The 17,128-nt window shown below is 54.9% G+C and overlaps 1 protein-coding gene across 1 annotated transcript in view; it reads left to right on the forward strand.

The window, feature by feature from the left end:
- The window catches only part of ZBTB7C (zinc finger and BTB domain containing 7C), a gene marked incomplete at its 3' end in the record, with an annotated part of 103,326 nt that overhangs the window by 77,164 nt on the left and 9,034 nt on the right, over window positions 1-17,128 (forward strand). Inside the window, exon 2 of the mRNA XM_080821494.1 lies at window positions 14,829-16,055. Within this exon, the coding sequence (XP_080677620.1) occupies window positions 14,845-16,055 (1,211 nt within the window). The 5' untranslated portion in view covers window positions 14,829-14,844. The remainder of the gene's footprint in view (window positions 1-14,828; window positions 16,056-17,128) is intronic.

Consider the following 17,128-nt stretch of genomic DNA (forward strand, 5'->3'; position numbering starts at 1 on the left):
TATCCAATCCTATCCTCTGCAAATAATGGGTTTTTGCCAAACTCTCTTCTAACTTTTTAACTTTCTAACGCTTATTCAGTATGTTTGAACTTGAGACTTCAAAGGGGGACCAGACTTCCTTAGGTGTGAGGAAATCACGGAGCCCATTGCAGCTCCTCGGTCGGCCAACCAGGCTTCTTTGGGCTGGGGGCTACAGGGGGGTATGGGTGAGGATTCTTGTGCCTTGAGAATATTTTCAGTGTAATTTGGGATAATCTTGACCAAAACTCTCAGGGCAGATGGAAGATGAGTGATGAGTGGTGGTGGGTAGGGGAGGGCAGGGCGGGGCAGGAGAAGGGTTGGGGGTGGGGTAGTTACTCTGGAAGCTGTTGGCAGGTGAGGCCCCTCCCCAGAGGCTGGGAGAGCCCAGCACCCAGGCCTGGTGGCTGAGCGCGGCATGGTGGAGGGAAGACAGACTCCTGTTTTCGAGGTTTGCATCGGGAAACCAAACTACAGGGAAGGCCAGGAACTCCCAGGGCTGTGCTCGGTCACAAAGGGAAGCCTGTTGCACAGCATTATGAGGCCTCCCCATCCCCAGCCCAGCACTGGGGTCCTGGACCCCCACCTCTCCCTTCCTGGCCTCCCATTCCTGATTGTAGCTCCCAGACCACCCTAGATTCCTTCTTGGGTCCTATTTCTGTCTAGTATTTTGCTGTGGGTTAGTCTCACCTGCTCAGTGAGACCAGAAGCCCCTCAAAAGCAGGTTTGGGGTCTTGTTTAAAACCCCACACAGTGTGAAGCCCAGGTCAAGCACACATTTGAGTAACTGATGACCAGTATGAATTGACTGACTGATGTTCCGCTAGGAAACCACTTAAGACAAATGAGTTTCCACTCACATCCCAACTGTCCTTTCTTCCGAAAGGGCTCCTGGAACAGAACAGCCTTCGGCTTCTGCAGCAGGCAAGGAAGGACATTATAGCAAAGGAGAGACTGGGCTGGAGTATAAATAGGAAAAGGAAATGCTTGGACTTTCCCGGTGCAATAAAAGTTCTATATAATACTATTATACGTAACTGTGCAATTAAGCCTGAAAATTGCAAGTTTCTAGTTTGTTCTTCCCAGCCAAACACCAGGCGGTTCTCGTGGTGGATGGCGTCTGCTTAGAAGAAAAAAGCAAGATCGGAGGCAAATCTGAGGTTTCACTTCCTTTGGAAAACACAGGCTGAGCCGGGATCCTTGAGGCCATCCAGCTGGGCGGCTGACCTGGGCCCTGTCTGCAGGCTGAGGCGGACAATGGCAGGGAGGCAGAAGAGTTTTTCCAGGGCTGAGGCATAACTAGGACGTCCTACACCTGGGCCAAGGCCCCGGAGTGTGACTCTGCCCTCCTGCCTCCCACAGCTCCCACCTCAGCTGGAGCCCTTCCCCACCCTATCCCACCTGAGGTCTGGGAGGTCTGGCGCCCTGAGAAGGGCAGGGGCATGGCTGTGAGTAATGGGAACTAGCTCCTTCCTGGGTCCGAAAATACAGTCTCCTAGCTGGTTTCCAGCTGCCCTTCCCCAGCCCTCTTGCCGACACCGACCTCAAATGCAATGCCGGGCAGATTCCTCTCCCGTCCAGAACCTTCCCGGACTTCTGCCCCGTGGCCGCTTACGCAGTCCCGATGTTCCCGAGGCCTCACCTCCCTGCTTCCGCCTCCTCCCCATTCCCCCCAGGATTCCCCAAAGAGTGAACAGCAGCCATGACACCCAGCACCCCACTACCCATTGTTCCCGCAGTGTTCAACTCCAGCTTCTGTGCTTTGCTTTCCACACACTGTTCTCTCTGCCAGAATGCTCTTCTTTCCCTGCCCCAACCCCGGCTGCTTGGGTGCCTCTGAGGTCAACCCCCACATCATTTCGTGGGTGGAGCACCCTCCCTGACCCCCGCAGGGCCCCTGCCTCCTGCCCTCCGGGACCTGTCCACACCCCTGGGCTGGCCCTCCCCACTCCTAGTGTTAATTCTGTACTGAGAGTTCTTCGGGCCAGGAGTTCCAGCCTCCCCTCCCTGCTTCTCCAGCTCTCCCTAGAAAGGCCAAACCCCACCAGCTGAGAGGCGGCCTTGCGGCCTGTTCAGGAAATGTGGGGCTCAGCTGCCCGGATTCAAGTCACAGTTCTACCTCAGTCTCCCTGTTTGAAAAATGGGGTGACGATGATGGCACTGGCCACCTCTTGGGGTTTTTGAGAGGATTAAGTGACAGAATTACATAAAATATTTAGGACAGATGTGTATCTCAGTTACCAGTTTGATTCCCTTGCTCTCAGTTGGAGGCAGCTCAGAATTAACCCTCTGTCTCCCACAGAGGGTTGTCTCTCTGTCCATCTGTGTCTCTGTCTGCACCCCCACAGCCTCCCAAAAGGCCTGAGGGGTTGTTTGTGATGAATTAGTGCCCATTCTGGAGAAGCGGCTTCCAGACTCTGCCCTGCCACCACTCGGCTCCACGAGCATCCAACCATCCCCATCCCAGTGTCAGGTAGAAAGTGCTGGCTGTGTGCCCTCCCCGCCCTTGGGGGCAGGGAGAGGGCACACAGTCAGCACTTTCTACCAACCTCTTGGGTCTCCATCACTCTACCCAGTGTGGCCAAATGCTCATCCCTCCCTGAATTTATAGAACATCCATCCTTTGAAAGCCCAAAGTGTGTTCACGCTTCTTTCCCCGTATACCCTGGCCATGTCCCTGTGACACCTGGCAGGAGAGGGCTGGACAGAACCAGGAAACTCACAGTTGGGTGCAGCAGCCCCAAGATCACCCGAAGTGAGCTGTTCATGACCTTGGAATCCAAGGATCAACCCTGGAACCCAAATATTTAAGTGGGTTAGCTGGAGGAGAGCATAGAGCTGTCCAGTCTGAGGGCAGCAGCCTCCTGGTCTTCCAGTAAAGAAGAAACTGAAGCTCAGAGAGTGAACGTGGCTGCGCCTAGGTCACCTGGAATCCAGCTGCAGGGCAGAGATTAATTGTAAACAAGGGCTTTGATTGCCCTTCCTCCCCGAAAGGGGTTACCCCTCTTTGTAGACTGCGTACCGGGGCATTTCTCAGCCCTTACCCCACATTCTCTTTCCCAAAACCAACTTGTCCTTTCTCCATCCCAGCTACGGCCCTCTCACCTGGGCTCTGCTTTCCCCTCTTCCCCTTGCAAAGTCCCCTGGGGTGGCGGTGGCAGTGGCTTCGCACAGGGAACCCTTGGCACGCGGGTCACAGGGATGCGTAGGCAGAGGGATGGCCAGCTCTGCAAGCCACTTTGGTACTTCTAGAAAAGACACTAAAATATCCCCAGGAAGAATGCAAATTGGGTGCCACTTAACCCAAGAGTCCACGCACACCCCCTTAAATAACTAACAAACTTGAAGCTCTTCCCCTCCCCCGGCAGGAGAGAGCATCTCTGGACAGAGATACGAAGAGAAGAGCGCTCCCAGGGGACTGGCACAGCCCCTCCCCACCCCCCAGCCGAGCCCAGCAGCCAGTGCACCTGAAAAGGCGCCTCCCCCTCCCCAGAGGCAGCTGAGACTCAGACTCGCTAACATGGGGCCTGGAGCTGTTTATGGGAGACGAGTGATTTATTTTATTATCTAAATTTTCAGTGGCTTAATAAGGTTTAATAAGCCTCCCAAGGAGTTTTCTGGCTCAGGAAATCACCTGTAATAAACACAAGTAGTAAATCCTTTATTTTGAACATAAAGAGGTGTGCGATTTTTCTTAAAACAAGTCTCCCCTGCCCCCCTTCACCTCATCCTCTAATAAACAAAGGATCAGTAAATAATGAAAGGACAGCAGCTGGAAGGGGCAGCACTTTATTGTCTGGCTCAGACTCCCACCGCCAGTCGGCCAGTGCTCCAGCCGTCAGCAGGGGGTGCCTCCTGCTGGGTGCTCTGCCGGCCCCCAGCCTCCCTCCCGGCTCACTGGAGAAGGCCCTCATTGTGTTCCTGAGGCCATGCAGCCCCTTAGAGAACCCACTCTTTCTATCTTTCCTGCGAGGTCACTGCACAGCCTTAGAAAAATCGATGGCCCTGTTGGGGGGAAGGTGGGCATATGCACATTCTTCAACAGTCTTAACGACATTGCTTTATGACCTTGACCTCACTTTACTTCTGTTTCCTTTTCTGCAAAATGGGTATAATCTCAAGGAGGTGAAAGTACTTTTGCAAAGTGAAATGTTTCAAACCACCCCTTGGGTGAGGGGTTGGGGACAATGCCCTCATACACCCACTTTGGATTCACCCAGATGCTTGTGGGCCACTGCTGCCAAGAGGGAGGGGTTCCTCTATGGGGTAAGTGAGCAGCTCTGACATTCATATACCCCCATGTCCCGTCTATCACCAATGTCTGGGTATGGAGCCACCCCTCATTCTTCCTTGGCCATCTCTCAGGTCACCCTCCTAGGTACCCCTCAAGTCTGCCCCCTCAAACAGGTTTCACCCCAGTAAGAATTTAAGTAGGGAGAAGCCCACCTGGTCTTTGCTCCTACTCCAACCCCTATGGGAGGTCCTAGACCTTGTTCTCATCAAATCAAACCTGTGCAGGGTATGGGGGGAGGTGCAGGTGGTGATGATGGTGAGGGCGGACGTGGGCAAGAGACACAGCACAATACAGTGGATGGTCTGGGCTACAAGGCAGGAGGTCTGGGGTCTCTGTCCCTTACCTAGTTCTGTGACCTTGGGCTGGTGTGATTACCAGCCTGAGCTTAAATTTGTCATCAGCAAGGTGGGCCAAGTAATTCCTCCTGTCCCGGGGATCCTAGGGAAATGCATGGAGAAAAGCCAATGAGGATAAACCTCACAGAGTATAGAACTGGACAGGCACGAAGCACGATGGACACAGGGGTTTCAGCAGAGAACAGTGGAGCAGGAACCCAAGCGACTGATAACAGGAGAAAAACACTCAGACCCCCAGCCGCAGGGACAGAAAAACTCTGGCCGTGGCTGGGATGAGAACCCAGGAGGGCCTATCAGGCCTGGCCCTTGGCCCAGCCCTCACATGTCTTGTCCTGTGGATGGGGGGACGAGGCATTGGGGGGAAGAGAAGGGGAGACACAACTGTGTGAGGCGGGGTGGAGGGAGCTGAATTCCAACTATCAGGGAACTCCTGGTGTGGTCAGCACCTTCAGGAGGAGAGGGAAGATCAGAACTCATTTCGAAGAAACCAGCCAGCTCCAAGCCCCAGGCCCAAGGTGCACCGGAGACCGTGGGCCCTGGGTGTGTCCTGGCAGGGTAATAGAGCAGGCGGGACCAGCTTCTCCCAGCTGTGGGCACCCTGCCTGGGGTGCTCCGGGAGGCGGGCTGGAAGTCGAAGGGGCCCGGCCCAGCCTCCCAGCCCGCAAATTTGGCCCCGGCTTCTGGGGCAGCTGAGGCCCCGGGGCATTCTGGGGCCAAGAGGTGTGGCTGCCCTGCTTAAGGGACCTGCCAAGGGCTGGGTGGAGCATGCCCGGGCAGAGGTCTATGGGGCTGGCCAGCTGCTTGGGTCAGGCCTCCCTGCCCCTCTTTTGCTCCGGCCCACCAGCCCCTTGCAGGTTTCAGGACCCACACAGACCACTGCCCATAGGAGGCAGAGGCCGGCAGCCCAGCCTCCTGGCCAGGTCCGGAAAAGAGCGCCACGTCCCTTCTTGGCCCCTGTGCAGCCCCTCACCCTCACCGTGGCCACCTTCTGCCAGGTGGCTTTGAAGCTCCATGCCCAGGCTGGGGAGGAGCTGGGGCTCGAGACCAGTGGGGTCACTCCCAGGGCAGCAGGAGTCTGCCTGCCGGCTGGGGCCAGCCTGCCCTGGGAGTTTGGCAGATAGAAGCATAACCTGAGCCCCAGATTTGCTGAACCGAGAAGGACTCGGGGAGGTACTGGGCTTGTGGATCCAAACAATAGAACTGTCCTCAAAATCACAACACCAAGGCAGCCATGGAAGATGAGAAAGAGATGGGACGGAGTAGGCATCAAGGCCCAGTCCGCTGTTTTCTAGCTGTGTGACTTGGGGCAGGTCACTTAGCCTCTCTGATGCCATCAAATGGGGATCGTATAAGGATGAGACAAATGAATGTAAGTGCCTTATGAATGACAGGGCTCTGTTAAATGCTATGTGTTCCCAAGGCAGAGGGTTGGAGCCACCGTGCTGCCCTTTATGACTTCAAGTTTATGCCTACTGTATACTTGAATGGTTCTCATTCATTCAGCTGTTTCATGGCAATCTGAACATGACCCAGACATAGAAGCAAAGCCTGCCTTAGAGCAGGTGAGATCTAGGCAATTACTTCCCTGTTTCCCCGAAAAGCAAACCAAGGGCAGCCGGAGTATGTCATTTGCCTACATGCACGTCTTGTTTCCGGTAAAACCAGTCTGAGAACTTGGGTCCCTGACTAGCACCTGCACCTCGGGGGGGCGGGGGGCACTGTAATCTATCAGAGGAGCAGAGGCAGGGGCGTCGGGACACCTTGGTGCAAAGTCTGACTCGGGAACTAATCTGTTGTGTCACCTGGGGCACAGGCTCCTGTCTGTGCCTCATTTTCCTCATCTGTAAAATGGGCATAAAATGTCTCCCAGCCTTGCCTGTTTCCTGGGTTAGAAGTACATGAGACAGGAGCCCTGGAAGGGCCTTGGAAGATTATCACGCCCTACATGAGCCGGGGTGGCCCTGGGAGCACGTAAAGGCTGTTCTCGGGGTATCTCTGAGACAGGTGCTTAAATAGTGTGGACTTCTAGAAAACTATGCAAAAGACAAAACAGTTGCCAATAAGGTCCTACTTCCCTCTGCCAAGACATCAGTTAGGGGTCCGTGGCCTTCCTGGACTTCATCACTGCGGACACTGGTTGAGAGCTTACTGTGTACCAGGGGGCACTTCATGTGCCTCTCCTTATCCGAGCCACGGGATGACTCTGAGAGGTGGACGTGACCATCATGCCCTTCATACAGAGGATGAAACTGAGCTGGAGGACGGTGATACCGAGTCCCAGGGGCCGTCCGTGGGGGAGCCAGGAGGGGGACCCAGGCAGTCCGAGAAGAGGGCCTCCCCCTCCACCACTCTGAGCAGGGTCTTCTGTTCTCAGAAGGCCGTCTGTCCACTTCAGGCCCCTGCTGGCTGAAAACCAATTCCTGCATGAGGGGATTCTGGAAATCTTAAGTCTTCCAGATCCAAATGATGTGGGGCAGCTTCTTCTTGCCCCTCTGCCCAGTGAAATCCTCTCTGTCCTGCACAGCACAGACAAGGCCCCTCCTCCTGAAAGCCGGGCCTGATCGTCCAGGCCACCAGGGTCCAGTGCCTTTCTGTCCCTACTTCTCATTTGTGCTTGGTACGGAGCTGCCCTGATGTGCATGGGTCTTAGCCCCGAACCCCGCCTCCCCGGCCCACATCCCTCAGCCCTGACTCTGATAAATCTCTACAGTAAGATACGACCTTTGGGAAAGAGGGTTCAAATCCCAAGCTGGACTTTGTAGGAGGCAGCGTGGTGGAAGGGAATGAATATGAGTGTTGGACCCAGGTGCCGCGGGGTTCAAATCCTGCTCTGACCCCTGCTGGCCTGAGGCTCCAACGACTCACTCTCTCCATACCAGGCTCTGGATCTCTAAATTGGAGGTGACGATAAAATATAGGCACCTCTCAGAGCTGAGTCCGCTGAGGAAGGACTTGAGGCAGTGACCGGCATGTTACGAGCCATCCGTACAGGGTAGGTCGTAGCAGTGATTCTTGTAAATGCTCTAGCCAGCTTGCTTGACGGGTTATCAGAACAGGACACAAAAGAATACAAAAAGTCAAGTCACATTCAAGGAATTTGTACTGAAGGACTTCTAAAGCCAGATTTCTTTTTCCTTCCTTCCTTCCTTTGAGAGTGTGAGCCGGGGGAGGGGGGCGAGGGGGAGGGGCAGAAGGAGGGAGAGAGGTTTCAGCAGGGTCCACACTCAGCCTGGAGCCTGGCACGGGTTCAATCTCAGGACCCTGAGATCATGACCTGAGTTGAAATCAAGAGCTGGATGCTTAACTGACTGACCCACCCAGGCACCTCTAAAGCCAGGTTTCTCTAACGCATTGCTGTGGGTCGAAGGCCCTGGTGGCCTCTTCCAATAGCCCTGTCCCCACCACTTTTCTGTTTCTCTTATAGGAGCATCTCCTGGCCTCCTTAGATAGTACACTGGGGGCGTGCCCCATCCTCCTGGTTGGGAAAGAGGGGGACATGGGCACCGTACCTGGGACAAGTAGTGTTCCCATTCTGTAGCTGAATAAACAGAGGCTCGGAGAAGAGAAGTACTACTTTGGTCAGACAGGGCTGCTCAGACATCCCTGGGCTCTAGAACGTTCCCCGGAGGGCAGAGGCCCAGGGGAGGTCCCCTGGAATGATGAACACACAGGAGACGTTTTCAGCTGTCCTGCGTCCTTCCTCTTCCACCTCCTTTCTCCATCTCCAAGCTCCTCTTTCCCTCTCGCCTCTGTCCTGCTTCCCCCTGTATTTCTGAACTATGTTTTCTTCCTATCCCCTCCTAACCAGAGGTTTATGTTTTGCATTATGCCTCTCCTGGCTGCTAAGAGTGTGTGTGTGTGTGTGTGTGTGTGTGTGTAATTCTCTTTCCTGAGTGTGTTATTCTTGGAGACAGCACTGCCCTGGCTTGGGTGGTGAAGGGGATGCAGGGCCTGGGCGGGAAGGTAGGGGCGTGGTGTGGCATCCCCTTGGGGACACTGCTGTCTACAGGCCCTCCAGGGCCTGGGAATCTCAGGGTCACTGGGGAAGCTCCCAGAGTGCACGGAGGGGGCGATTCTTCCCAAAGAGACAATGAAATGGCAAACGGCAACCCCACCTCCTGCCCGGAAGAACGGCCCCCAGGGTCATGGTTACATCCGCTCCTCCGGGAATGGGACAAGAGCTCTGAACCGAGGCACAATGAGAAGTCGCTGCTGGGCAGGCAGGCCAGCCTTTGTGTCCAGGTCACCCCAGGCCCCAAGGATGAGGCCCTGTCCTCATCTCCCTTTTGCACATGTAGCTTCTGGAAATCATGACAACAGTCATCAGGTTTTCCGTGAACTTGAGATGATAAGATGAAGAACCAGAGGCCCAGAGAGGCCAAGGGCCCTCCCAAAGCCACACAGCTAAGGGCTCCCGATTCCCAGTCCCAACAGACGGGGCTCCCAGAGTGACGAGAGGGACAGTTAGTGTAGGAATGGCCAGCCTCCCTTCCTCAGGGGGCTCCTATGAGACACTGACCACCCACCCACAGTTCAGTGGGCTGCAACTCCTCTATTTTAAAAGGCAAGAGAAAGCTTAAAGAATTGTAAGAATTTTCTCTCAGAAACATTTAAAACATTTTTGTCCTTAAAGCAGTAAGCAAGCAAGAAAATGTGGCTCTCCATAAAGAACTGATTTTCTGGGACTTTTCTGATTTGAACTTGATGCTTAACACTCACGTTTCCATTTACAAACCTGAGCGGAGAGGGTGTCTCTGAGCACAAGGAACCTGCCACCCACATTGTAGCTGGGTGGGAATTTGGAGAAGGGGCCATTTCCTTACTGCATCAACTTGCATCTATCAAAACAGCCTTGTAATACACTGATTTTGTTAGACTGGAGCTTTTAACCACTGTCTGCTAAATAGCACAGATCTAGCATGTCTCCGAAGTCAGTAGGCCCTGTGTTAGCTACTGATAGCTGCATAACAAATCACTCTAAAATTTAGAAACTTAAATGGGGAGTAGATGTTCGCTGCCTCACAGGGTCTGTGGGACCGGAATTCAGGAGCAGCTCGGCTAGGTGGTTCCGGGTCAGCAGCTCTCAGAGAGTTGTAGCCGGGATATCAGTGGGGTCCCTGGCATCCGAAGGCTTGCCTGGGGCTGGATGGCCCCCTCTCACGGTGGCTCAGTCACACAGCGGGTGAGCCGGTGCTGGCTGCCGGCAGGAAGCCGTTGTCCCTTACCATTGGGCTGCTTGGGTGCTGAGTGTCCCTATAACATGTCAGCTGGCTTCCCCCAGAAGGCCCCTTATAACTTCCTCTCAGAAGTCGCACACCATCACGTCTGCAAATCCCACTGGTTACACAGGTCAGCCCTATTCACGAGGAAGTGGACCACACGAGGCCATGAGTCCTTGCTTCCAGGAGATAAGAATGACATCTTTGAGTCTGCCTTTAAGGGCAGTGCCATTGTATAGTGAGCAACATGCACAACGGTAATTTTGGTGCCACTGGGCCTCTGCCCTTGGCCCTCACCAGCTGCGCGCCGTAATGACAGTCTGATCTCGAGCAGCTTACAATCTAGCAGAAACACCGAGACGCAGAAAATAAGTCCGAGGCAGAGTGAAATCAATGGCAGGAGTCATCCTGGCATCTGAATTGAGAGCCGGAGAAAGGATCATCTGAGTGGAGTCTCGTAGTGTGGGTGGGCTGTGACCTCCTCGAGAAGGAGGATGATGGACGTGTGGGGTACTGGGTGCTCTCCAGCCAGGAGCTCAGCACAAGCAAAGGCACGGAGGCTGAGAAGCAGGTTTTGTGTCGGGGAATTAGAGAGGGAAGAGGGTACGGGGCTAGGGTGTGGGGCACATTTGAGACCAGTGCTGTGGGCCACCAGCTCAGAAGGTGCGATGGGAAAGCCTGACAGAGCCTCGGCTCCATCCCCTCCTCTCCTCTCCCCTCCTCTGCGGCCTGGCAGAGCTTTGCCAGAACCACCACAGGGCGGGGTGGGGGAGGTGCTTGTACGGAGCAGGGGAGGCTCCCCGGAAGCAAGTGGGCGAGTTCCAGGGTCCCCTCTGGGGTCTCAGAGCCACTCCGCCCCCTCGGAGGAAAGCCACAGTCTGGAGCTTGCTTGGGAAATCTTTCTGATGCTGCAGCTCCCGGGGTCGGCCAAGCCTTCATCCTCCTGCTGGCCCCGCCTGCTTGGCCTTCCTGGGAAGGGAGGACCAACCTCCCCTGCCGACCCAAATCCTTCCCACCCCTCCTACACAGAGGCAGTGCTGAGCATCTCTGAATGCCCGGGGTCTGGGCCCCTCGGGGGATAGCAGGGACCCTTCCCCTTCCTGGTGCCCTTTGTGGAGTGGAGGTAGGAGGTAGAGCGGTTGGGTTAAGAGCTTGGCCTGGGGAGCCGGCCTTCGGACTCAGAGCCTTATGCTGTAACTTAACATCTCTGCGATTTGTCCTTTTGTCCCTCCCTCTCCTCCTCTGTAAGGCAGGGACAGTGATGATTAGAGGAGCTAAATGCCAGCTGTTGTGAAGATGGGCAGGCCTGAGGCCAGGTGATGGTCCTGGTCCCTCATTTGGGAGCCCCACTGTGGGGGACAGGCACTTGGCCTATGGTCGGTCCGACCCTATCCTGCCATCCAGCGCTAAGAGGCCTGAGTGTCTGCGCTCACTGCACGGAAGGTCATGTGGGACATGCCTGCCACAGAGCAGCCCACCTGGGACCCCCGGCAGGCACAGAAGTGGAGAAGGAGCCACCCAGCAGGGAGCCTCGGAGCCTGCCAGGCATTCTCAAGCCGTCTGCTTTCCCTCTAGCCCCCACCATGACAGCAGGGAAACCTGGGGTGTCGGGGAAGGAAGGAGCCTCAGAACTCTCTCTGTAGCATGGACAATTGAGGCCTGCAGCCTGGGGTTGCCCTTCCTAGTCAGAGAGAAAGAAGGGAGTCCTACAAAGGACCTCAGGGGGACCTGAGCCTCCTGGAGGGATGTAGAAGTGGGATGGTTTTTCAGTAGACAAGAACCATGTTAAATGGGGCCATTCAGAGCAGAACCTGGCCCCCCAGACCTAGAGTGCCTTGGTGGAACTGCCCACTTTGCACTTGCTGTTCCCACAGCCCGGAACTCTGTTCCCTACATCGTCCTGTGGCTGGATTGTTCTTACCATCCAGGCAAAGGACACCTCCTCAAGGAGGTCCTCCCTGACCACTCTGAGTAAAGTAGTCTCCCTCTCCCCACCACCCCACCCACTACTATAGATAGATGATAAATAACATTGGGGTGGAAGAAGATTTATTGTTTGGTTTAGGTTGTTTCCTATCATTTGATTTTTTAAATTAAACTTTTTATTTTTGATGTCATTTGTTGATTCTCATGTGGTTTTAAGGATTGTCCAGATATCCCATGTCCACTTCACCCAGTTTTCTCCAATGGTAACACCTTTCAATATCATAGTATGACATCAGTCACAATCGTGACCTTGACACAGTCTAGGTACAGGACATTCCCATCGCCAGGAGGGTCCCCCGTGTTGCCCTTTTATAGCCACGCCCACCTCCCTCCTGCCCCACTCCTCCCAGGTTCCCCATCTCTATAAATATGCCACCTCAAGAACATTATGTAAATGGAATCATATAGGATGTAACCTACCAGTATTGTCTTTTTTCACTCTGGCTTTTCCAGGAATTTAATGCATCAGTAGCTCATTCCTTTTGATCGCTGCCTAGTCCTCCCTGGAATGGATGCACTGTGGCTTGGTGAACCAGTCACCCATTAAAGGAGATCGGGTGCTTTCCAGTTACTGACTACTGTGCACAAAGCTGCTGAGAACATTTGCATCGAGGTTGTGTGGACCTAAGTTTTTATTTCTCTGGGATAAATGCTCAAGAGTGCTTGCTGGGTCAAATGGTAGTTACATATTTGGTTTTTTTCAGAAGCCACCAAGTTGTTTTCCAGAGAGGCTATGCCGTTTTACATGCCCACCAGCAATGGCTGAGTACTCGTTTCCCCACATCCTCGCCAGCATTTAGTGTTATCACTGTTTTTATTTTATCCATTTTGAGAGGTGTGTAGGGAGTTCTCAGTTCTCTCTGGTGAATCTTGCTGTATCTTTATCACAGTTATGTCTGTAAGCTGGGTTAGAACAGGGGCTTTCTTGGTCTGCTCTCTGTGCATTCCCAGAGGTCAGGGCAGAGCCTGGCACTGGGAAAAACCCAGTGACTAGTTAGGGAATAAATGTCTGGCCTGTGAGGTCTCTGGCCCTCTTAAAGACGAGAAGGTAGGAAGGCAGTAAGGCTGTCACTCTGGGAAACCTGAGCCCCTCCCACCAATGGGATTGCTCAGGGAAGCCTTGGGCCCTTGGTGATGGGAGAGGATGCGAGGGGGAAGGAGCACCAGCACCCTGGACTTCCTGCCAAGCTCCTGGTACCTCCAGACCCCATTCGCACATACTGTGTGCCCAGCACTCCTCACTCCTCCCCTTCCTCCCCTCCCACTGCATCTGCCTTCCCAGAGTAGAAACATCCAGAAGATAAATGTGTGGGGATCCCCAAAACTCTTCCCACAGGGGCACAAGGATTTCAGGTTTTGTTTATATTTTTATCTTCTGTCCACTGTAATCGCACTGGGGTATGGCCCGGGTTTTGCTAGGATTTATCATGGGCCATAAATCAAGCTTTGCCCTAAGTAGAAGGGTCCTCCTCCAGGTGGTGACATAAAAATTGAGGTGGATTTTTGTCCGGGTCGAACCTGCTGACTTGGGCTGTGAGTCTTACTCCCTGCAGGGAGGTGATCCCTGGTGTCATCTGTCCTGTACTTTTCCCTTCTGGCGGCTCTCACTGGACGCACTTTGTATTTTATATGTAGAATGCTAAGGGGTCCCAGAAGAGGCTTCTCCCTGCAGGGGATGCATTTCCCCGAGGGTAGCAGAATACAGACATGATACATTAACGATGTACTTGAATTTAATGTGGAATTTAAATGTGTATTTTATATCTGAAACAGCTTACAGATACACATAAATAGGAGGTATATACAAGTATAGGAGGTCAGTATTCAAGAGAAAAAAAAGAGGTCAAGACATGCAAAAGAAGAGAAACTTCATCAGCTAAGATGAAGCCAGAAGGAAGTTCCAGAAGGCAAAACATGGGCTATAAGGTCCTCATTTTTCATGCTGAAAATGGGCCACAAAATTGGTTTTAAGATTCCTAGCGGCTGTATCCGTTTGCTCAGGCCGCCCCAACAAAGCAGCACAGCCCAGGGGGTTCCAACAACAGAGATCGATTTTGTCACGGTTCTGGAGGCTGGAGGTTCAAGGTCAAGGTGTCTGTGGGTTTGGTTTCTTGTGAGGCCTCCTTGACTCATCTTCTCACTGTGTCCTCGTGGGATGGCCCCTCCGTGTGTGTCTGTGGCCTCCTGCCCTCCTACAAGGCTCCCGGTCAGACCAGACGAGGGCTCGCTCATACGACCTCGCTGTAACTTTAATCACCTCCTTAAAGGCCTAACCTCCAAATACAGTCACATTCTGAGATACTGCGGGTTGAGAGTTCAACATAAACGGGGTGAGGGGGGGCACCCCAGCCCAGCTCTTCACGGGAGCCAGTAGGATCAAGATGTTCATCCATTACCTGAGTCAGAGTTTTTCTGGGGAAAAAAACCCAAAAACAGAGCATTTTCCCAGCAGGAGCCCCGAGAGGTGAGAGACCATTCCCCCTGTGGCTTGACCCACGGATGTCATGTGGGTAAGTGGTGGATGCTGTCCCCATAGCACACAGAGAGGTTGGGGTTCCCGTGGTCCATTCCGGTGTTTCTAAAGTTCCACGTCAGTGAAATGGAATTCAGTGGAAAACGTGCTTGCGAGAAGCTTCCACAGCCTTGGTGGCATGGTGGATGCCCATTGCCCAGGGAGAAGCCTAACTCTGAGGGCCTTCGGGGTCCCGGGAGAGAGCCTGCACATTGGACAGTGAAAAGCCTGGCTGGAGAGCTGGGCCCTGAACGGCAGGTGGGGTTTGGTAAAGCCGAGAAGGAGGAAGGCTGACCTCCTGGTGGAGGGGGAGAGGGCAGGGGAGGGTGGAGGTGCTGTGGCCACCATGCCCAGCAGCCTGGCCTCCCAGGGGCCCCAGCACCGGGGATCCCTTCCCAGGACGACACCTCTAACACCGGTCTCCTTTCCGTGCATCCCCGCAGGGCTCTGGCTGAGACCATGGCCAATGGCATCGACGAGCTCATCGGCATTCCCTTCCCCAACCACAGCAGTGAGGTCCTGTGCAGCCTGAACGAGCAGCGGCATGACGGCCTGCTCTGCGACGTGCTCCTGGTGGTCCAGGAGCAGGAGTACCGTACCCACCGCTCCGTCCTGGCCGCCTGCAGCAAGTACTTCAAGAAGCTCTTCACGGCCGGCGCCCTCGCCAGCCAGCCGTACGTCTATGAGATTGACTTCGTCCAGCCCGAGGCCCTGGCCGCCATCCTGGACTTCGCCTACACGTCCACGCTCACCATCACCGCCGCCAATGTCAAGCACATCCTCAACGCCGCCAGGATGCTGGAGATCCAGTGCATCGTGAACGTGTGTCTGGAGATCATGGAGCCCGGCGGGGACGGCGGGGAGGAGGATGACAAGGAGGACGATGATGACGACGACGAGGACGAGGATGAGGAGGATGAGGAGGAGGAGGAGGAGGAAGAGGAGGAGGATGAGGACGACGACACAGAGGACTTCGCCGATCAAGAAAACTTGCCTGACCCCCAGGACATCAACTGCCACCAAAGCCCTTCCAAGACAGACCATCTCACCGAGAAGGCCTATTCGGACATGCCCAGGGACTTCCCCGACTCCTTCCAGGCCGGCGGCCCTGGGCATCTGGGCGTGATCCGGGACTTCTCCATCGAATCTCTGCTGAGGGAGAACCTGTACCCCAAGGCCAACATCGCCGACAGGAGACCCTCTTTATCGCCGTTCGCCCCCGACTTCTTCCCGCACCTCTGGCCGGGGGACTTTGGTGCCTTCGCCCAGCTGCCCGAGCAGCCCATGGACAGTGGGCCGCTAGACCTGGTCATCAAGAACCGGAAGATCAAGGAAGAGGAGAAGGAGGAGCTGCCCCCACCCCCACCGCCCCCCTTCCCTAGCGACTTCTTCAAGGACATGTTTCCTGACCTTCCTGGGGGGCCGCTGGGCCCCATCAAGGCGGAGAGTGACTACGGTGCCTATCTCAACTTCCTGAGTGCCACCCACCTGGGGGGCCTCTTCCCACCGTGGCCGCTGGTGGAAGAGCGCAAGCTGAAGCCCAAGGCCTCCCAGCAGTGCCCCATCTGCCACAAGGTCATCATGGGGGCCGGGAAGCTGCCGCGGCACATGAGGACCCACACCGGGGAGAAGCCATACATGTGCAGTATCTGCGAGGTCCGCTTCACCAGGTGTGTATCGCCGCCCCCACGTCGGGGCGGGGCGGGGGGGGGTCGGGGCGGGGCGAGGGGGGGTCAGGGCCGGGCACGGGGGGCTGGGATGTGGAGACAGCCAGTTCCGGGGAGGCCCCGCTGGATCCGAGAGGCCTGTCAAGTTTATTTGCTAGAAGGCACGCGCGTGCACGTACAAGGCCTTACCTGGTGCAGGGATTTCCAAACCCGTTTCAAGAGCTAGAGGGTTTTCTGATATACAGATGAGGTGGAAGACCGAGATACAGCACAGGTGAGTGCAGAGCTGTTCCGGGTAAGGCAGAGCGAGGGGCCCCCCCCCCGTGCTGTGCTTGCTTGACCTCCCTCTCCCCTCCCCCACTGTGCACCCACGGGAGCCAGGCTGAAGCTCCCCAGTGGAGTGCCACCTCTTTAGTTTACTCCACGCATGCTCAGCCGCATCCTGAGCTGCTACAGGGACCGTCACCACAGCCCTGCCCTGGGACGAGGAGGCGGTGCCTGCCGTGGCCTTTGCTTGCAGAGGAGCAGTCCCCCTCTCCGTGGCTAGTTGGCCACCTGTAAGTGCATAGAGAGGAAAATGCCAGAGCTGGGACATGTATGACACCAAAATCTGTGACCGGGAGACTGCGGAGACCCCCTCCCTGCAGTCCTTTCAGTTCTCCTCTGGATGCGATCTAAAGGATCAGCCTCTTTTTTTTTTTTTTAATTTTTTTTTTTTTTTAATTTACTTATTTGTTAGAGAGAGAGCGAGCGAGCACAGGCAGACAGAGTGGTAGGCAGAGGCAGAGGGAGAAGCAGGCTCACCGCGGAGCAAGGAGCCCGATGTGGGACTCGATCCCAGGACGCTGGGATCATGACCTGAGCTGAAGGCAGCTGCTTAACCAACTGAGCCACCCAGGCGTCCCGGATCAGCCTCTTTTTATGTTCTCCTGCCGATTCTCCATGTCAGGACGAGGGTTCGCTCTATGTGGTTATAAAGTTTGAGATCTGAAATCAGGACATCACAAACCTTCCATCTGTCACAGACTCCATGCCATTCAGCAAGCGTGTGATACGTGCCTTCTCTCCATTGCAAC

This window comes from Martes martes (assembly GCF_963455335.1).
Source record: "Martes martes genome assembly, chromosome: 13".
NCBI lineage: Eukaryota > Metazoa > Chordata > Mammalia > Carnivora > Mustelidae > Martes > Martes martes.